Source organism: Muntiacus reevesi, chromosome 3 (genome assembly GCF_963930625.1).
Source record: "Muntiacus reevesi chromosome 3, mMunRee1.1, whole genome shotgun sequence".
In the NCBI taxonomy this organism is placed as follows: Eukaryota; Metazoa; Chordata; class Mammalia; order Artiodactyla; family Cervidae; genus Muntiacus; species Muntiacus reevesi.
Window position 1 is genome coordinate 54,158,540 of NC_089251.1, and position 22,347 is coordinate 54,180,886.

A 22,347-nucleotide genomic window follows, 5' to 3' on the forward strand; every position below is an offset into this window, starting at 1 on the left:
CTCAGTCGTCTTTAAAATTGTTTTAAGAATTCCCATTCTGCCTTTTAAAACAGATGCTCTCACCAATAGTTCCCTACTGCGAAAGACACAAGATTCACTTTTTCAAACTTTGCCGAACTGGGTGGAGAGACGATATTTGAATGTTATCACAGGAGGCATCTGGCATTTCTTTAAGCATGCGGCCGGCTGGGCATTTTTCATACGATCACTGGCTCCCAAGGCAGCCTCGTGAACGCTTCAGAGGTCACTGGGTCATTTTCTTTCACAACGAATCAAATCCGAATTCTTTCTGAACCCTGCACCGCGAGTTACTCGATTAAGCACCCGGTCTGGAATTATGGGGCGAAGGTGATTTGGGGGATTTCAGCCTGGGTGACTCTGGACAGCTGAACAAAGTTGAAAACCTGAACTGGGGCGGGGGGAGCGTTGGAACCCCACAGGAAAGAGAGGAGCTGGAGGCCGCCGGGCATATTCCGGGTGCCGTACCTTTCCCTAATCCTCTGCCCTAGGCAGGCAAGAGCGATCAAGCCGGGCGGGATCCAGCGCTTCGAGGATTCCAGGCACCGAAGGTCCGGGCAGGTCCGAAGCTTTCCCGCAGGGGGCAGTGCCGCCCGCTAGCGCGCGGATCCGGTGGGAGGGGGTGTGGAGCTGCTGCGGAGTTCTCGGGGTTCTCGGGAAGAAAGTTAGGGGATGCCTAGGGGGTGGGGGCGGGACCCGAGCGGTCGGCCCAGAGCCGGGCGGGGGGCAGGCCCGCGGGGATGCGGGATGGGGCTCGGGGAAGGGGTCCGGGTGAGTCTGGGGGCCAGGCCGTGCGCGCACTGCGGGGAGGCGCAGCCTGGGAAGGTGTGAGCGAGCGGCGTGCGAGTGTGAGGGCGAGTGTGTGCGCGCCGGGGCTCTCCGCGTTCCGCGAGGCGCGCGGGTGTCAGCTTGCAGCCGGGGCTCCTCCCTCCGGCCCCCCTGCCCCGCGCGCCGGTCCCTCCTTCCTTCCCCGCTCGCCCCTCCCCGGCGGGCCAGGCGCTGGGACGCCCCGGTGGAGCAGGCGGCGGCGGCAGCAGCGAGTTGGGGAGCCCCGGGCTCCGCGCTGCCCTAGGGGCCGGAGCCGAGCCGCCCCCGCCCCCGTCCGGTCGCGCCGGCCCCGCTTCCCTCCGGGCCACGCCCTGTCAAAACTTTGTTGCTGCAGCCGCCGGGGCGGCGAGCGGAGCAGGCCGGCGAACGGGAGGGAGGGAGGGAGGGGCGGGCGCCGGGCCGGGCCGGGCGCGGGCGGCGAGGGGCTCGGAGAGCGGCGGCCCCGGCCCGCGGCCCCATCATGCCCCAGCTCGGCGGCGGCGGCGGCGGCTCGGGAGGCGGCAGCGGCGGCTCGGGCGCCGGGGCAGCCGGCGGAGGGGACGACCTCGGGGCCAACGACGAGCTGATCCCCTTCCAGGACGAGGGAGGCGAGGAGCAGGAGCCGAGCAGCGACAGCGCGTCGGCGCAGCGGGACCTGGACGAAGTCAAGTCGTCCCTGGTCAACGAGTCGGAGAACCAGAGCAGCAGCTCGGACTCGGAGGTGAGGAAGCCCCCGCGGCCGACCCCCGGGACCCCGGCCCGGCGCCCGCTCACCCGCCCTCGCCTTTGTGTCTCCTTCGCAGGCGGAGAGGCGCCCGCAGCCCGCCCGGGACGCTTTCCAGAAGCCACGGGACTATTTCGCCGAAGGTACGTGCGGGTCCGGGCTGTCTCCCGCTCCTGGCCCCGCTGCGCTTGGCGCCTCGGCTCGGGTCGCCCTCGGTCCCCCTCGCCCCGGTGGCCGTGCCCCTGCTCTTCGCCCCCGTCGGCCTCAGCCGTCCTGGGGCGCGCGTGGGGGGCGCTTGGATTCCCGGTCCCCGCCCCGGGACCCCTTACCGAGGCGCTGTCCCGAGGGCCCCGGCCTCACCCCCGCCTTGGTTTTACCGGCAGTGAGAAGGCCCCAGGACGGCGCGTTCTTTAAGGGGCCCCCCTACCCTGGCTACCCGTTCCTGATGATCCCGGACCTGAGCAGTCCGTACCTTCCCAACGGACCCCTGTCTCCCGGAGGAGCGCGCACGGTGAGTCCCCGTCCCGCCGCGCCCCGGCGCGCGGGCGGTCGGGGCCCGAGAGATGCGCCCCCGGGCTCGGCGACGGGGTGGGGGATGGGGCCGTCCCGGGAGGATCCTAGGCAGAACTTGCTTACGGAGATGAACCACTCCGGCAGTCGAGGGTTAGGCTGCGCTGGGAGTGCCTGGAACATTCCCTTACATTCTCCCCTTTGGCTGGGAAGCCGCTTCGGGTCCACTTCTGGCGTTCTCCTTGGTGTCCAGAATTCTTTGCTCGCGCTAAAGAAAAACTTGGATTTGTGCCGGTTGGGCGGGAGTGTGTGTTGCGCGGGGCGTGGAGGGGGGAGGTGGTCTTGCTTTCTTCCTGGAAATCGGTCCGCTTTCCCTGGCAGTTGGGCAATGGGGCCGGGGGAGGTGGGTTGGAGACGCTGCCCCGCGACTCTAGCTTCGCTGGGCTGCTAAGAGTCGGTTCCTAAGAAACCCAGTATTCGTGGCGGGTTATTCACACACACACACACATACACACACCCCCTCCCCACCCCCATCCCTCGCGCTGGGGCCTCAACTTTTCTGTAGAGCTCGGGATTTTAAACTCGCCGAGATGATTTCGAGGGCGAATCGAGGCATTCTTCAAGTTGAGGAACTTGGCTTTTTCTCCCTTTGTTGCCGGCTTTTCTCATTTAAAGCGAGCGCTGCGACACTTTAAACCTGTTAATGGGCGCGCATTGTGTGCTGCGCGCTGGCATTTAGAGCGGTGATTAAGCAAATTGACCGGGCCCCAGACGACGTGCAAATGAGGGCGGATTCCTTCGCCCCCTCCCAGGCTCTAACTCCCGCCCCCCGCGTCGCGAGGGCTGCAGCCCTTTGGGCTGGCCGGGTTTTGTGTGTGTGTGTGTGTGTGCCCTGAGCTGCCACCCCACCCGAGGGCCCCAGCCCAGGTGCTAGGTCCGCTGGCAGATCTTGGGTGAACGCCTACCTACTACGTGCCAGGCTCTTGCGCGCTGCTTGGGCGCCACGCACAGCACAGTGGTTCTCTTTGCTTCCTGCCCAGTTTCCCAGCGCCTGCCAGTTCGTGCTTGATTGGGGGTGGGAGGTGTTTGGCTCCTTAAGAGCTGGCCGGACAAACTCACTTTATGCTCAAGCTGCCCTTCAATGACGATCACAATTAAAGGGCTGCCTGGGAAACGGTGCTGAATGGACCGTCCCTGCTGTCATGGTCCAGCGGTCCGTGGAGAGCGGAGACGTGTGCGGAGGTTCAGAAGGGTCGCTCGGCAGGCCCCTGGGGCGTGCAAGTGAAGGCTGAGAACTCTGACCAACGGAGAGCGGAGTGGGGCCACAACAGCTTCCCCTTTCAAGCAGGGAAGACCCTGCATCCTTGGCCCAGGCTTGGAGCATCCTGGTACCTCCCGAATAGAAGTCCTGACTAGAAACGGGACATCTGGCTGTTGCTTTTTCTCATTCATATAAAAAGAAAGGTGTCAGTAAAAGTTGAGCAAAACAAGCCTTTGTTTAGGTTTTCACAGATTCTCGTAGGTGTCCGCAGATGTAATTCAGTTCCCAAGGTTTTAGTAGGGTTTCTGTAGTTGTGTGTGACGTCACACTACCGCAGCCCCTTTTCTCCCTTTTACCTTTAGATGTCTGGGAAAAGGAGTTTGGCATTTCTGTGACTCAGCACCGATCCAGATCCATGTCCTGATGCAGATAAAGTCACCAGAAGTGTTCCAAATATCACCAGTTATTTGACTGGATCTGGCTCGCTCTTTCCCCTTTCTCACTGCATGCTAAGTAACTTCATTCATGTCTGACTCTTTGCCATGGACTGTAGTCTGACAGGCTCCTCTGTCCGTGGGATTCTCCAGGCAAGAATACTGGAGTGGGTTTCTGGTGACAGAATGGTGACAGCTCCCTGTCTTCCTATGCTGTTCCTCCCTTCCCCCTCAAGAGCCCTGAAGTGGGACAGATTTTATTTGTGTCAGTCCCCTCCTTCCTGCTGCCATCTTTTACCACCCTTCTTTCTTTTTACCATTTTATGTCTTCTTTTACTAAGAGCTCCCAAAGGCTGCTTCTTTTTGGTCCTGGGGCTTCCTGATTACTATATCCAGACCTGCATGGGACTTTTGGAGTCCTTCTTGGCGGAAGCTGAACTTTCCCCTCTGCATGCTTTTGACTTTTTCCTGCTTATCCCTTCAGCTGTTCTTTGCCTGAGCCCATGTTGCCATCCTGCTTTTTCAGCCTCCAAGAACACTCACCCTCTCCGTTACCCTTCATAAGAGACTTGGTATGTCTCATCTCATTCTTCTGTTTCTATCTTGCCTCCCCGGTGAATTGCCCTTGCAGAAGTAAGTTCAATGCCTCCTTGGATTCTGTGCCCCTTATGTGTCTGTCATTGGGTTTTGACCTGCCGGGTTACGGAGTTCATTGAAGTTTCCTGCATTTATATCAGCTCAGTAGAACCTGCTAATTTGATCCTATCTTTGGGCATCAGTGACTGTTAGTTAAGCACTTGATTGTCTGAACTCTCAGATTGAGATGATGCTTTTCCGCTGAATGATTATATTAGTGAAATTAATGTGATTCTCACTGAAGGCAAACTATAGGTGCAGACAAAGTGGCCCTCTGTGGGGATCCTTGCCTGGTAAAATGTTTTAGGTGGATATTGGGAGGAAAGAAGGGGGAGGAAGGTGGCTGAAGGGTGAGGAGAGTGGTGCCTGGAATGTGTGACCTGTTCTCTGGTTTAGCAGCCTTGGTCTTTTTTGGTTTCACCTCCAAGTTTCACAAGCCTGGGCTGGCTGCTCTAAGGTCTATAAAACCAGGCAACCTCAGTTCTCTTCTGCTTGGAAATATCAAACCAGAGGCAAAAATGAGATTTGGCTGGAGTGTTTTTCAGAGTATTAATTGACCCTAGGAATAGTGAACAGCAGGGCTGCAGCACCCTCGCCCACTGGCAAAATTCCTTCTGGGACAACTGGGGGCCAGCCAGTCCTCCAGTCTGGCTGTCTCCTCCCCACGCGTTGTGTCCTTTGCCCTCCAATCTGGCTTGGCTGGGAAGTGGCCTCTTCCTGAGCCTCTTTAGAGAAGAGGTCCCCTTAACCTGGGGCGTGTGCCAAGCCTCTGAGCCGTGATTCATTCTCCTCTGGAGCCCGGGGGGACCCTGTGGCCTGTGAAGAGAGGACTAACTGCCGCAAACCACTTTTCACTCCTTCCAAGAGTCACCCAAAATTATACATTCATTCATGAAAAGACTTCACCAGTTTACTAAACCACCTCAGTGCTGTTGACTAGAATTTTGTTAGGAAAATGTAAGTCAACGCAGAAGAAAGCAGATGTCAAAAATAGCCTGACGAGTCAGAACCAAAGAGAAAACGCGGAGTGTGGTTCAGCGAGCGAGTCTACAAAGTGATAGGAGTTTTGAGTGTGACCGTAGTGTGAGTGCTAATGACATTTTGGAAAAGAACGGTTGCAGGTAGAGTCACTGAGGAAATCGATAGTTTGGGGTCCTATTTATAAATTTTAGAACTACTGTTGTGCTGCTCAAGCTCCAAGTTATTCATTCATACATTTCTCAGGCCATTACAACTCAAATTTCTGTATGCAGTTCCTCTGTCTTCTAAACATGGGCCCATTTTTTAAGTCCTTGGCATCCCATTGCATCCCATGGGCAGTCTTACTGATATCTGATACAGAGGAACCCAAGCAGAAATCTTTGTGTATGTATAGAGAAGTTTTCTGGGGTTTTTTTGGAGGTGTATGTAAAAGCCCAGTCAAACTTTTTCTTTTGGAAGATCAGTGTAAAAGATCAGTATAAACATGCTGCTTTTGGGAAAGTTCTTTTAAGCCATTTCATCTAAATATAACTTCTGTTCCATTTTTTTCTAAATATAACTCAGGGTTTAATGAGGTCTTTTCACATGGAATGAGCGTTTACGAGGGCCCTGTCTGCGTTGCTGAAGTTTTGGCACTTAGATTGCTGGGGTGACGGCTAGTGACAGACTCTGCGGAGTTCCTTTTCTTTGAGTGGGTGGATCCGGCAGGGAATACCTGCTTGCTCTGTTATAGTTTTGGAAAGTTTTGGGTTGGTTTCATTCTTCATTGATCTCACTTCTAGGGAATCTTGAGGAGCAAGTAGGTTAGTGCCTGTACACACACACATCTAACCTACAACACAGAGTGCCCCAGGCTTTACAGTGATGTGCAGAGTTACCCCAAAAATTGTGGCATAAAAAAGGAATTTAAATGATTATCTCACTGGAAAATGCATTATGCAAAGATCCTACTTATAGTCCAAGTTAGAGTCCTTTTTTACTGGCTAAGCTGGGGAAATTTAGATTGGCATCCTTAAGATAAGGTCCTAACTCCTCGACTTCATCTGATGTTTATTGAGGACTTATCATGGCCAATGACTAAGGGGCTGTGAGAGTTAGGATGAATTAGAACCAACTTTGCCCTGAGGGACTTAAAAAGTGAGTTAGGAGGAAGTAATGTTAGTACAGACCATTAGGAAGGCTCTTGTTAAGAGTCAAGCTAATTCAGAGGAAAATTTGAAGAATAAAAAGAGTAGAAAAATTGTTTTGGGCTGGCATGGTCATGGTCAAGGAAAGCAGGTAAAGGAAATTGTTTTAAATTGGTCCCTGTCACTCACCATTCTTTAGTTCAAAGTAGTTCTTGTTGAGGGACTTCCCTGGTAATCCAGTGGATAAGACCTTCCAGTGCAGAGGTCATGGGTTTGATCCCTGGTTAGGAAGCTAAGATCCCGTATGCCTCCTGGCCAAAAACCCCCAAAGATAAAATAAGCAATATTGTAACAAAGTAATTCTTGTTGATAATAAAAAACTTAAAAGTATTAAGGTGGTTAGAATGAAAAGTGGAAGTTCTGCACCCATGTCTTGAGGTAGAAGACAGCAGAGAGAGAGCACAGGCATGGAGGAAGGGAAAGGTCAGGGCCGTTTGGGCAATGCAAGTTCTTCCATTGGGTCTGGAAAGATAAAGGGCCAGACCTAGAAAGCCAGTGAAGGAATCTGGTCTTATTTAAGAGGCAGCAGAGAACCATCCAAAGTTCTGCTGGGAGGCAATTGACTTGTACTTGTGCTTAGAAGGATAATAGTGATTGTGGAGAGAGGACCTGGGAGGAGCTAGAATGCTTGGGACACTCAGGGGAGTCCAGGGATGAGGTGAAAGGGGCTTAGAATATTTGAATGGGAAGGAAGAGTAGGATGTGGGAGACTGGCGTGGTTGCTTGAATTTGTGTTTGGAGAGATGGTAGATGGAAGGATGGAAAGGAGGGAGGGAGGAAGGGAGAAAAGGAGGGAGGGAGGGAGGGAGGGGGTGGCTGATATCACAGGTAACTGCTAATGTCTGAGCCTAGATGACCTGGGGGGTGACTTGGAGCAGGTGGGGCCCTGCTCTGCCATCTTTGCCTCCCCAGTGCTGGACGGATGCTTATCGTGAACTGTTTGAGTAATGAAAGTCCACACAAGTTTATCAGAGGCTCTCACTTGAAGGAACTGCTTAGTCTCATTGGCGGCACCTTGAGTTTGAGGGGATATTAAGGGAATAGTTGAAACTGAAGCAATAAGATGATGCAAGGAGCGGGAGAAGAAAGGAGGGGGAATATCAGAGCAGAGAAATCACTGAGGGAGGATGGAAAGGAACGCTTGCTAAGGAGGGAGGAGACCTTAGGTATGGTGATGGCACAGAAGCTGGAGGGAAGAGAGAGGGGAGCGGGTGTCCTCAGGGTCAGATGCCACAGAGAGAGGCAATAAGAGGACTGAGAAGTCAAAAGGAGTTTTAGGAAGTCACTAATCGGGAAGTAACTGGTGCCCACAGAGAGCAGTATTCAGGTGTGTGGTGATGAGAAAGGTAGGTGGGGGACTTCCAGGGTCCAGTGGCTAAGAATCCACCTGCCAATGCAAGGGACATGTGTTTGATCCCTAGTCCAGGAGAGATTCCACATACCAAGGAACGACTAAGCCCGTGTGCCACAGCTACTGAAGCCCGTACACCTAGAGCCTGTGCTCCAAAGCAAGAGAGGCCACTGCATTGAGAAGCCTGTGCACCGCAACTGGAGAGTAGCCCCCGCTTGGTGAAACCAGAGGAAGCCCAAATGCAGCAAGGAAGACCCAGCGCAGCCAAAAGTAGAGAAGTTAAAAAAAAAAAAAAAGGTAGGTAGTCAGGGATAGATACTAGCTTCAGGCTTCTCAGTCAGGCGTTCAGTTGCTATCATATCACCAGGACTGGTCCTGCATTGTGGCCAGTCACTCATTCCTCAGCCAGAACCCACACCAGACTCTACACCCACACACACACACACACACACACACACACACACACACAGAGGTCCTGCATTGTGGCCCGTCACTCATTCCTCAGCCAGAACCCACACCAGACTCTACACACACACACACACACACACACACACACACACGAGCAGCCTTGTATCCTATACACTTCACTTCCGGTCCCCCCCCCCCCCCACACAGACACACGAGCAGTCTTGTAGCCTATACACTTCACTTCCGGTCCACACACACACACACACATACACGCACAGCCTTGTATCCACACACTTCACTTCCGGTCTACCATAACCCCCCCCCCCACACACACACACACGAGCAGCCTTGTATCCTATACACTTCACTTCCGGTCCCCCCCCCCACACACACACGAGCAGCCTTGTATCCTATACACTTCACTTCCCGTCCACACACGCGCACACACACACACACACACGCGCGCGCGCAGCCTTGTATCCTACACACGTCACTTCCGGTCCACACACGCGCGCGTGCGCGCGCAGCCTTGTATCCTACACACTTCACTTCCGGTCCACACACACACACGCACGCGCAGCCTTGTATCCTACACACGTCACTTCCGGTCTACCATAACCTACACACAGACACACACACACACACACACACGAGCAGCCTTGTATCCTATACACTTCACTTCCGGTCCCCCCCCCACACACACACGAGCAGCCTTGTATCCTATACACATCACTTCCCGTCCACACACACACGCGCGCGCACACACACACACACACACACACACGCGCGCAGCCTTGTATCCTACACACGTCACTTCCGGTCCACACACACACGCGCGCGCGCAGCCTTGTATCCTACACACTTCACTTCCGGTCCACACACACGCACGCGCAGCCTTGTATCCTACACACGTCACTTCCGGTCTACCATAACCTGGGAGGTGTTGGAAAACCAGACCCTGGACAGATGTGCTGTGGCAGATGGAGGGGAAGAGCTGCAGGCTGTGGAGAATCCTTGCAGGGTGCTGGAGAGGGAGCTTGTTTGTACAGGGTAGGGTGGAGGGTGAATGGGAGAGAGAGGGAGGAAAAGATGAGACTGAGAACTTTGAGAAGAAGGCAGTCTTCTTCCCTCATAGATGGAGGATACTGTGCAGCTCCATCTACCAAACGGTAGGCGTTTTCCTCCTGACTTGGCAGGTGAGCCCAAGAGCTGAAGAGGATGTAGAAAAATGCAGAGGTGGAGTTGCAGAAATTGAGAACGGAGTGCATTGGTTGGCTAGATGGCTTTGAGATTCTCAGAAAAACCAAGGGCAGGTTGGCTGGGGTTTTTGTTGGCAGTGAGCAAACTACAGGCCCTTTCTCTGTACCCAGTTATAAAGCCAAACTTGTTGGGAACCTTTTAGCTACATGTTAATAATGAAATGTTTGTGCATTGATTGAAAGATATGACACACACTTGGGAAATTTTTCCTCTTTTTATTGTCTGGAGCTGGCTGACTTTGATGGGGGACAGAGGTGGGGGACCAAAACCCAACTCATTTGCAGTCAGGGCCAGATGTTGGGACGTGATAAGTAATTGGGGATGGGAAAGGACTGACCGCATAAAAGCTTGTAGAAAATTGCCCCATGTTGGCTAATCTAATAATGTATTTTTAGAGGCGGTTTTTATATGTTCCATGTTTTATTGTCTTCTCCTAAACTGGATTGGATTAAGGGAGCAATGAAATAATTGCAGTTTCCAAAACCTTGGCATTTGGGAATGAGGGAACATGGGGGAGGTAAAGGGGGCTTGCTTTTTCCTCTATACTGCGTGTGCTGCCCGGGGAACGTTTCTGGGGTACCGGTCAACTTCTTTCTGACATGCTCTGAGTTTTCCCTCAATTTTTCAGACACCTTTAAGGTTCTAAAGGCTTTAGGTTCAGAATCCTAATTCTTTTCTTTTCATTATGTGTATTGTTCAGTCACTAAATCACTCAGTCACTAAGACTTCTTGTGACCCTATGGACTACAGCACACCAGACTTTCCTGTCCTCTATTGTCTCCCTGAGTTTGCTCAGACTCATGTCCATTGAGTCAGTGATGCCATCCAACCGTCTCATCCTCTGTGATCACCTTCTTCTGCCTTCAATCTTTCCCAGCATCAGTGTCTTTTCCAGTGAGTCAGTTCTTCACATCAGGTGGCCAAAGTATTAGAGCTTCAGCTTCAGCATCAGTCCTTCCAATGAATATTCTGGGTTGATTTCCTTTAGGATTGACTGGTTTGATCTCCTTGTATAGCCTACAGATTTACAGGGGAAAAATGACCTTTTAGTTTAGAAATACACTTCAAAATTTGAAAATTAAATCATAAAAATATTTCCCTGAACATGGCTCTTTTCATGAGTTTTTGTGGAAGTAGTAAGGGATGAGACCCAGTCACCTGGAGTCCTCAGGACAGGAAATGAAGTCACAGGCACACTTTCAAACCATGCCAGCAGTTTAGAAATCTATTGGAAGTGAAAGTTGCTCTGACTCTTTGCAGAGCAAAGATTATACAGTCCATGGAATTCTCCAGGCCAGAAGACTGGAATGGGTAGCTGGTCCCTTCTCCAGGGGATCTTCCCAGTCCAGGGATTGAACTGGTGTCTCCTGCATTGCAGGTGGATTCTTTACCAACTGAGCTTCCAGGGAAGCCCATTAGAAATCTATTGGGTTGTCCAAAAAAGTCATTTGGGTTTTTCCGTAATATCGTACAGAAAAAGCCAAACAAACTTTTTGGTCAACCCCGTGTTTCATTCAAAAGGAGGAACAAAGCTCTAAGTTTTCATCCCAGTTGAAGAAAATAAGTATAAAATAAGTGTAAACAAAAAATTCAGAGAAGAAGAAACGTTGAATGTCTACTAAATATGTGAATAGTTAAAAACAACCACCATTTTTTGGCCACCAGATTAACAAAGGTTTTGTCTTACTAAGACCGTTAAATGGCAAATGAAGTGGGTGTTCTTAGTTGCTGTTCTTGAAGGCTGTTGACAGCGCACCCACCAGGAAAGAACTTGGCAATGGTTCCTAAAACTTGAACACTTGTCACTGCTTCTGACCTGCTAAGAAATAAATACTTGCTATTCCCATTTTGCTGCTGGGCAGACAGACTCGTAGAGGTCAAGTGTCTCTCTAAGGTCACACAACTGGTCATTAACAGCACAAAGATTTGAAATTGGTTGTGAGTGCAAGGTCTGGGTCTTCCCATTCCACCCTTGTGACTCTCTACGCATGCCTGATGCCCCTAGCTCCTCCTCCTTCTCTTGGAAGAAGGGCAGGTGACCTTTGTCTTTCTGTTCAGGAATCTGTGAGTTATCAGTTTGAGTGAAGGGCGGGTAGGTTTGTTCCAACTTGGACCTGAGAAGGTAGCTTCCCAAATAAATAGTTGTATAAGTGAGTGAGCAGCTGTGGTTCAAATTCTTCCTCTAGTATACTGTCTATGCTCCACAGGTGTTAAGCATCCTTTAGAAGGCAACCCCAGTAGCTTCACTAGCTTGTTGCCTTCAGAGAAAACAGTGGCTATCTGCTAACATAGGCATGAACTTTTCTAAACAGGGTTGAGGGACTGTCTTTCCTGGTTGAAATCAGTGAGGCTTGCAAGTGTGTCTTGCAAGGAACGAGGCGGGCGGAGCAGGCTGGCTCCTACCCCTGCGATTTGGATTACAACATAGTTTGGTTAACAAACCGAGCTCTGGTGAACCAAGTATGCAAATATTATTTTCTTATTGTGCATTTTGTAAAATATTTTATAAATTGGTTGCTTTTAAACAAGTTCTTTAGAAATTAAAAATCCCCCCCCAATCACTTGTAATTCTTGGAGTAAATTGATTGTGAAAGAAGTAAATGCTAAATATTTACACAGAGATTTACAGACAATGTGTTAGTCCCCATCACCACCCCTTTTCTGTGTGTGTGCGCATGTGTGTAAGATGGTTTAAAATTAGGAATCAAGTAATCTGATACATTTTCATTCACTTCCAAAATTTACCTTCTAGGTGGTCTCTTTCTGAAAGCGATAGCATGGCAGAAAGAATAATAAGGGGCTTCCAGGGGTTGCAAAGAGTTGGACATGACAGCGCTAACTGCAAAACTATGGTTAATAGAAGTTGGGGAGGCTCCGGAAGTCCTAGCTAAGCCCTCCTGGGAATTTGCATATTACAAGGCACTAATCTTAGTGAGGTAATTGTCTTACATACTTTGTAAACAGGGCCGTTATTTGTAGGAATGTCTATAGAAAGTATATTGTGTGGAAGAGCAGAGATGTAAATATGAGATAGTAACTGTGATTAAGAAATAGATGGATCTGATGATAAGGAAGAAAAACAAAAGAAATAGGAATGGCGGTATGAAAAGTTCAGCTTCACACTGCTGTATTTAAAATAAATAACCAACAAGGGAGAGAAAGGGGAAAAGAAAAGCCGATCAATTTGTGCATCCAGATTTGTTGGCAGTAGTGATTTCTGATGTCTGGGACTATACTCTTCTCTGTAAATTTCAAAAATCGTATACCAGAGTCACTAGAATCAGATGGATTTATAACACATACCTTCTAGGAGTGCGCTGGGTGTTCCTCTCTGAGATTCTTGTGCAAGGACTCTGCTTGGGTACCCTGAAGCCCTCTGAGCCGGGAAGGCCCATCCAGCTCTCCCAGGGATAAGCAGCACAAGCTCAGGGAGATGGGGGGCTTGCCCAAGATCAGACAGTTATGAGTGATGAAAACAGGATGGGAGCTCAGCTGTATCCCCTGGAGTTTTACCCTCCTCCCCTCAGGGAGATCCACAGCAACTCTGGCAGAAAGCAATGCTATGGAGGAAATGCACCTTGAAATATTTCTTTGTTAAACTCGAACACCTGACCCATGATGAATGATTCATAGACATGTGTTGAATGTTGATAGCATGAATATTTAAACCTCAATATTTTTAAAAAGCAGCCTGTAGGCACCTGTAGTGTTATACCATTTACTACTGGTACCATGTCTGATGGTACAATCTCTGTTTTATCCACAAAGATGCTGAGACTGAGTAAGTGGAAGAGCCCAGAGTCACCTCTCCTGAAGGTTGTAAAGCCATCATTCCAGGGACAGTGCTGCCATTTCCCCTCTCCTGGAAGTGGACAGGCCAAAATAATGTATAAGTGCCATTTGGAGCAAGATACAAAGAAATGGCGCACAAGTGAAAAAATGAGTAATAAGCAACGTCTCTACATTCATTCTTTTCAGTGGCTTCCCCAGCCCTTTAAGAGGAGGAACTGTGATCACTGCTTCTGCCTGGGGTAGAGTCAGAGCCTTAATGGTGGGTGTCTTTATAGTTTCAGAGACAGTATTCATTGCAATCTTAATCTTTCTTTGCTTGTCTTTGCTGTGCAGCTCCATGTGATCTGCTTTTTACCCCCTTCAGTTTCCCTTGCGTTTTGCTTTGACATCTTGAGGAGGTAAACTTGGGTCCTTAGATACTGCAATATGCAGTATTGGTCTGTACATCTGGTGACTCGGTCTACTGCCTACTGCCACTCCTGACCAGCCCCCCTTGCTTGTACATGTGTGAGTATTTGTATGCAAATTAGATACAGCCATTACTTATTAATCATATCATCTATCTAAACATTTCTAGGTGGGTTGCATAAAGGAGAGGTATGTGGGAGTGGGAGTCTTAGGGATACGTGAGATGAAAACACATCATATTTAACTTACAGCATAAACGTTTCTGTTAATAAAATGCTTGTCAGGGGGAGAGACATTGGTCTGAAGCTTTGAAGTGGGAAAGAGATCTTCACCCATGTGTTCCCAGGCCCTCCTAAGCAGAGTTAATACAGGAAGGAGTGGAGAGGGTAAGAGAGCCTAGAGTTAGCCAGAGTCCCTTAATAAGTGTTCCTTTCACCTTGCACTGAAAAGAGAAAGGACTGGTGGAGAGAAGCCCAAGGATTGAAGGGTATAAAAGCATCCTCCAGTGACCGGTGGTGTCTGTGGCTAAGGGGTCTGCGACTGGGGTTTGGCTGCAGTCAGACTTTGAACCCTAGCCCAGCCATGGTCTGGCTCTGTGCTCCTGTGCCCCAGGGCCCTCTTAGGCAAAATAGGGATAGTGGTAGTATTTGAGAGTCACTGCATTAACGTTTTGGCTGAGTGGACTACGTTTTAAAACCAGGATTTGTTCAAGTCTTAAATTAAATAGCAACATCATAGAATGAGTCTCTGGGATATAAGAAGAGATGTCAGTATTATTACAATTTTATAAATATGTTTAGTGACCAAAAATTTTAACTAATATTTTAATACATGGATACTTTCTTGCAGTACTTTAAAATATATTTTAGGAAACGATGGAATGGTATCATCAGGGGAGAACCAGAAATGCTTAAACAAAGTAGTTAGTACATCAACTTCAGTACTTGGTGCGTGGTTTTGAAGTTTACATGGCTATCAGTTCCCTCTGAAAAGACTTATATATGACTTTCAAAGGATTATGGGTTTGGGGACTTCCTTCGAAATCTGAAGTTAAAACTTCCCCTGCTTTCAGTGTAGGGGGTGTGGTTCAGTTCCTGGTTGGGGATCATACCTTGTGGCCAAAAACCCAAAAAGTAAAATAGAAACAATATTGTAACAAATTAAGTCAAGATTTGAAAAGTGATCTGTATCAAAAAAGCAACAAAACAGATTAGTAGTTTGTGTGAGATCATCTATCAATAGGATGATGTGCATACAACTAATTCATACACACACACAAGTTTTAATTTTTTATTTTGGAATAATTTTAGACATAGGAAAGGATGCAGACTCATACAGAGAATTTCTATATACTTTCCTCCAGATTTCTCCAAATGTTAACATTTATTACATTTTAAAAATCTTTCTTTCTATAATTTTTTTTCTGAATCGAGAGGAAGTGATCCACTAGATAGCTTTGTGTGTTTGTCCTAAAACCAAGGACATTTACCGTGATATAATTATCCAAATCAGGAAATTAACATCAAGACAGCCCTGCTGTCTCAACTACAGACCTTATTCAGTTGTTGGCTGATTGTCTTCCTAATGGCTTTTGTCATAAAAGAAAATGTTAAAAATTTTTAGTGGGTATGGGAGGTGTCCAGAAGGTGCCTAAGACCATGTGCTGTACTTAGTTGTCAGGTATTTTTAGCCTCCCTCAGTCTAAAATAGTTTTTTTTTTTTTTTTTTTAAATAATTTTATTTTTAGTCTCCCTCAGACTAGAAAAGTTAAAAAAAAATTATTTATTTATGGCCATGCTGGGTCTTTGTTACTGCACAGGCTTTTCTCCAGTTGCAGCGATTGGGGGGCATTGCTCTTGGTTATGCTTGGGCATCTTATTGCGGTGGCTTCCCTTGTTGCAGAACACGGGCTCTGGGACATGTGGGCTTCAGTAGCTCTGGGGCTCTAAAGCACAGGCTCAGTCATTCCCCAGCACGTGGGATCTTCCCAGACCCCTGTCTCTTGCACTGGCAGGCAAATTCCTTACCACTAAGCCACCAGGGAAAGCCCTAGGACAGATTTTTGAACTGTGTCTTGTGTTGACTTTTTAAGAATACAAGCCATTTATTTTGTAGGACCTTGAACTTTTTTTCCCCCCTAATGTTTCTTCAAGTAGCTTTTGGGCAAGAATACTGCAAAATTGATGTCCTTCTCAATGCTTCTCCTAAGAGGTACCATCTGTTTTTCCCATTCATAAGTGGTGTTAATTTTGATCATTTGGTTAAAATTTGGTGCTGCGATTCATGGGGTCGCAGAGTCAGACACGACTGAGCAACTGGACTGAACTGAACTGAACCAGATTTATCCAAGAAAGTTACTGTTTTTTAATGTTTCTTCTTTGTGTGTGTATATGTGTGTTTTAAATTTATTTTTAATTGGATGATAGTTTCTTCACAATGTGAAAGTTACTATTTTTACTGTTTGTGATTATGAATATCTTATGAGGAGATACTTTGGGACTATGTAAGTATAGCATTGTTCATCACTTTCAACTACTGGTTTTAGTATCCACTGATGTTTCTTACCAGAAACAGTTATCACTGGGGTAGTGGCCAAATTTTTTGTTTTATTTATTTATTTTTGTATTTTTGATGAAAATTGTATGGTGGTTGGATTTTTAAAGTTTGTTATTTTAACTCAGGAACAATTTCTCAGCTCTGTAAGTTGTTGAATTGTTTATCATATTTGCGAATACTAAGATGAAGGAACAAGATGACTTTGGTCCTTTTTAAAAAATAATAGTTTGTTCTTCATAGTTTTTATGACCTTCATTATGCCAACATCAATGATAAATCAGTTTTACCAAGAACTTAACGACTCATGATTTTGAGATCTTGTGAAATACTGAGGTAGCAGAGTTGGCATTTTGTTCTTCGTTCTTCATAGAATGTAAAGAAGTTCCTAATTGGGATTTTTAGGTTCTTATCTGATGACTGGAGTTTCTCGTAGTCTGTCTAGATTTTCTCAAATGCAACCCCAGGGGTCTTTAAACCTGTTTTTCTGCCTCCTGTATTTCTTGAAAATCGTTAGCTAGATTTAGATTCTTGATCAGGCTCCAAGGTTCTCTCTCTCCTTTTAAAATTTATTTTATTTTTAAATTTTTTGGGTTCTGTAAATTGACTTTCATAGACTTTCTTACTTTATTTTTGCATGACTCTTTCATAAATGGCCTTTCACAGAGAGGCACTGAAGGTCTCCCTGTCTCTTTGTGGTATTAGCAACCACTGATAATCATCACCCACATCACCTGTGAGCAGTTTCAAAATGGCCATAGTCTGTCTGTATCATTGCTTCTCCATCTATCAGCTGTAACATTTTCAAAAAGAGAAACTACCTTTCATCAATTGCTAAGTTACCTTAGATCAGAGATCGGCAAACTAAGGTCCACAGGCTAAAGCCAACCCAATGTTTATTTTTGTAATTAAAGTTTTATTGAAACAGCCATGCCCATTCATTTGCATATTGTCTATGGCTGCTTTTGCACAGCAACGGCTGGGTTGAGCAGTTGCCGTTGGAGCCATAAGTGGCCCATGTGTGCATGTATGCTCACTCAGTTGCTAAGTCGTAAAGTCGCTAAAGTCAACTCTTTGTGACCCTATAGACTGTAGCCTGCCAGACTCCTCTGTCCATGGGATTTTCCAGGTGAGAATACTGAAGTGGATTGCTGTTTCCTTCTCCAGGGGATCTTCCTGACCCAAGGATCAAACTTGTCAGGCACAAGTTTGATCCTGCTTGTCAGGCACATTCTTTACCACTGCACCACCTGGGAAGCCCCCTAAGTGGCTCACATTGCTGAAAAGATCTGGCCCTTGACAGAAACAGTTTGCTGACCCCTGCTCTAGATCATATGTAAAAAGCAGTTTAAATGTTTGATCCTTTCTTCAGTGTTCAGTTGTTGTCCTATTATCCTGCAAAGGTGACCACTGAAGTTTTTTTTTTTTTTTTAATATTGTTACAGATTCATGGATGTAAACCTATTTGATATAGCTCAACTGATTTACAATTATTATCTTTATTGAAGCTCAAATTGCCACATATTTAGCCAGTGGGAGCCTTTTCAAGTTGGTTCCTGAGTTTTTGTGTATACAGTCTTAGCGGTCTTTGATGCTTCCGGGATTACTGGTATGGTGTTCCAGGTTCATCTTGTGGATTTCCTGCCGTAGACCTAAGGCAGATATTTCTAGGCTCTCTGCTTCCTTTCAGTGAAAGATGTTATTTAGAGACCATAGTCTGAATGCTAAGGGTGCATATATAAAACTCCCAAAGGGTGTTCTGTTTAATGTTATGAGTGTATTAACTAATCTGTAGAATTTGAAAGCAGAATGTAATAGCTGTGATTTTAAGACACACAATCACTTCTTTTGTTCTAAAAGTATGTAATGTTCTCTATTTTTTTTGGTATTTATTTATTTATTTGGCTGCAGGGAGTCTTAGTCATGGCATTCGAGATCTTCCTCATTGCATCATGCAGGATCTTTCCACGTGGCAAACGGAGTCTGTAGTTGTGATGCTGGCTCAGTAGTTGTGGCAGGCAGGCACTCTATTGTTGGCTTGCAGGTTTAGTTGCACCTTATCATGTAGGATCTTAGTTCCCCTCTTCAGGGATGGAACCTACATCATCTGTATTGGAAGGTGGATTCTTTACCACTGGACCACCAGGAAAGTTATAATGTTCTCCATTTTTAATGTCCTCTTAATAATGCTGTTAATTAATCCTCCTATTTAGTAATTGTAGTTGTACATTAGAATTGTTTTCTATCTTTCATGCTTATATTCTTTCCATAAAATATATGCTTATCTATTTCTGCCAACTGTTAGTATTTCACTGGATAAAGCTCACAAGATTTCCACTCAGATTGCATGTGGAATGCTTCCCTGTTTTTGAAAGGGTTTCTTCAGATAATGACAGCAAATCCAAACATGCTTCATTTCTCTGTTTCTCACATTGTGACACTAATTAGATATATTGGTCACCTCTATGACCACATGCTCATCCATCAGGCAGAAGTACAGGTCTTCTGAAGACTGGAGCTGAAACTGAACAACAGATTTACACTGAATGCCGAGGCCGAGGCCATATTTTTATATATTCCTAGGACCTACCTCATGGTTGCAAAGATTAAATAAAGTTTTTCAGGAGCATGTAGAACAATACTGAGTACGTAGTAAGGACTTTATTAAGGTAACCTCGTTATCAACTTTGGTGGCCTGGACTTTTTAGGTCTCCCTAGCCCCTATGAAATTTAGTCTCTCTATTGTACCATTCCTTATATGAACTTGTGTTTTGGATTGCTGGTTTTCTAGAACCCATATTCTTAGCAATCCTGGCTGTCATATTTCCCTTTTGATCACCGTTGCCCCTAGCACAGTGCCTTGTACACAAAATCTGTACTATATGGTTATTTGTATAATTGCACTTCCCTCATTTTAACACATCATATATAATAAACAGCAAAAATCTGGCTTCCTCCTGAACATTGTTAGGCTAACAAGGGAAATTTATCATTCACTTTTGAGAACTTTCAGGTGTGATCTTTTTATTTTTATTAACCATTTGGTGTTATCTTTAATTAAGTACAAAGACTTTTCCAGACACATCACGTGGAGATCATTTTATCCACTGCTCTGTTTGGCTGCCAGTCTTTTGTCTCTCTCCTCAGCAATGGTAAGGTGAATACCCTTTCCACAGGGAAGAGAGATCCACGGTTTGTTGCCTTTGCCAATAACGAAAATGTTCGAGAGCTGTGTGGCAAAGCTGTTGCCCTTCTCATCTTTCATATGAACTACATCAAAAGTGTAGTTTGTAATCACACCAATTCTTCCCAGGTTAGCACCTCCAGTCACCATGCACAGGTTACCAGTGTCAAATCTGATGAAATCAATAATTTTGCCAATCTCCCCGTTAATCTGAATGTTGTCATTCACCTTGATGAGGGGATCGGGGTAAAGGATGGTATGAGCATCCTGGGTTACCAGATGAGGGATTCCTTTTGTCCCCACAAATATCTTTTTTTGCACAGTTTATACTTGGCCTCCTCAAGTGTAATATGATAAATAGCAAACCGACCCTTGGTGTCATAGATCAAACAAAAATTCTCTCCAGTCTTGTCAATGGTGATGACGTCCATAAAACCAGCAGGGTAGGTTATATCTTTGCGGACTTTGCCATTGATCTGAATGAATCGCTGCATGCAAATCTTCTTTACTTCATCTCCTGTTAGGACATACTTAAGTCTGTTCCTTAGGAAGATGATTAGGGGGAGACATTCCCTCAGCTGTGGGGGCCGGCAGATGGATGAGGGGCAAACACACCAGTCAATTTATCCAGCATCCAATGTTTTGGAGCTGCTACGAGTTTCAGGTGCTTCTTGCGACCCTGAGCCATGGCTGTGCTAGGCACAATAAGAGCTCAAGTGTGATCTTTGTTTTTTTAAAAATTATTTATTTATATTTATTTATTTGATTATGTCAGGTCTTAGTTGCAGCATTTGGGCTTTTCTAGTTGTGGCGTGGGGGCTCAGGATTTGAGCCATGAGGGCTCTCTAGTTGTAGTGCGTGGGCTCTAGAGCAGGGGTCCCCTATCCTCGGGCCATGGTACCGATATGGGGCCCATTAGGAACTGGACTGCACAGCAGGTGAGCAGCAGGTGATCAAGTGACGCTTCATTTATAGCTGTTCCCCATCCCTAGGATTTTCACCTGAGCTCCGCCTCCTGTCAGATCAATAGTGGCATTAGATTCTCATAGGAGCACGAATCCTACTCCATTCAGGATGAGTGGAAAAATTGTCTCCCGTGAAACTGGTCCCTGATGCCAAAAAGGTTGGGGACTGCCATCCTAGAGCACCAGGGCTCTCTCTAGTTGTGGCTTGCAGACTTAGTTGCCTGTGGCATGTGAGAGCTTAGTTCCCTGACCAGGGATCAACCCTGCATCAACAGCTTTGGAAGACAGCTTCTTCACCACTGGACCACCAGGGGAGTCCTGGGTGTGATCTTTGAGAAGTTGATCACTGGTGGTTGATCCTTTTAATTTTCCTTAAAAAAAAAAAAAAATTGTTTGGCTGCACTGGGATCTTCATTGTGGCACTCAGGATCTTTAGTTGTAGCATGTGGGAAGTAGTTCCCTGACCAGGGATTGAACCCCGGCCCACTGCATTGGGAGCATGGAGTGTTAGCCGCTGGACCACCAGGGAAGTCCCTGAATGTTACTTTCTATGAAGATTTCTTCAGTTCATCCCAGTTTAAGGCTGTACATTCTTTTAAAAATGAAGCAGATGTCTGTGCTGGAGACAGAGTTCCCACTGGTATGTAGCTGTGGACACTCCTTCATCGGTAATACTGGGGGTATGTTAGCAGTTGTAGAAGCCATATGTTTTCATAGGCCTTTGCCAAGGAAAATACTTTAGAATTACATTAGCAACTCCAAGGTATTTTGGCTGTTCTGAGAGGACACATGGTAGTTTTCCAATTATACAAACAAGAGCTTTTGTTTTATGCTGAAGTTTCTTACAGGCTATGGGAACAATAGAGCCTCTATCAGCATTTCCCAGAGTAACATCCTAGGGATGTTAAGAGGTAGTACTATTGCTTCATTTCTGCAAGACTTTAACATGCCGGTGTGGTCTCTTAGAGGGGAGTGTGCTATGCAAGAGTCCTCTGGCTTATTTGACCAAGGCTTTCCTTGTGTTTGAAATACTACCATCTACCCAGTGTCCCTCACCCAATGCACACATTTCACTTCATAGTCCCTGGCTCCCAGCCTTAGACGTGGTCCCTGATGCAAATGCTGAGCTCCCTGTACTTGAGCACATTGTTCTACTGGTGAATATGTGACTTAACAATGACCCAGTAGGCGCTTGTCTTCTCTGGAGCCTAACCTCACTGAAGAACTTGGGGAAGGGGCCTGTTTTCTGTGGGATTCTAGCACCAGGCATTTACAGTTTTTCATTTGTTTATTTTTGGCTGTGCTGGATCTTTGTTGCTACACAGGCTTGTCTCTATTTTTGGTGAGTGTGGGCTACTCTAGTTGTGGAACTCAGGCTTATCACTGCAGTGGCTTCTTTTTGTTGCAGATCACGGGCTCTAGAATGTGCGGGCTTCAGTAGTTGCGATTTCCAAGCTCTAGACCAGTGCTTCCCTGGTAGCTCAGATGGCAAAGAATCTGCCTACAACGAAGGAGACCTGGGTTCGATCCCTGGTTTGGGAAGATCCCCTGGTGAAAGGAATGGCAACCCACTCCAGTATTCTTGCCTGGAGAATTCCATGGACAGAAGAAGCTGGTGATCGCAGAGTCAGACAGGACTGAATGACTAACACACACACACACACACACACACACACACACACAAAAGCTCGAGGGCATGGGCTCGATCGTTGTGTGTGGGCTTAGTTTCTCTTCAGCCTGTGGGATCTTCCCCGACCAAGGATCGAATTCATGTCTCCCGCTTTGGCAGGCGGATTCTTTGCCACTGTGCCACCAGGGAAGCCCAGCACCAGGCGTTTAGAAGGCTCTTCACAGATATTTGTTGGATG

General features: G+C 46.9%; 1 protein-coding gene and 1 pseudogene across 1 annotated transcript in view; one reads left to right on the top strand and one right to left on the bottom strand.

Moving 5' to 3' along the window:
* Window positions 1-1,010: 1,010 nt before the first annotated feature.
* TCF7L1 (transcription factor 7 like 1) overlaps window positions 1,011-22,347 on the top strand; it is a 189,576-nt gene continuing 168,239 nt past the window's right edge. Inside the window, exons 1-3 of the mRNA XM_065927283.1 lie at window positions 1,011-1,546; window positions 1,629-1,692; window positions 1,933-2,060. Coding sequence (XP_065783355.1) covers window positions 1,307-1,546; window positions 1,629-1,692; window positions 1,933-2,060 — 432 coding nt within the window. The 5' untranslated portion in view covers window positions 1,011-1,306. The remainder of the gene's footprint in view (window positions 1,547-1,628; window positions 1,693-1,932; window positions 2,061-22,347) is intronic.
* LOC136162843 (small ribosomal subunit protein eS4-like) lies at window positions 19,431-20,202 on the bottom strand (annotated as a pseudogene).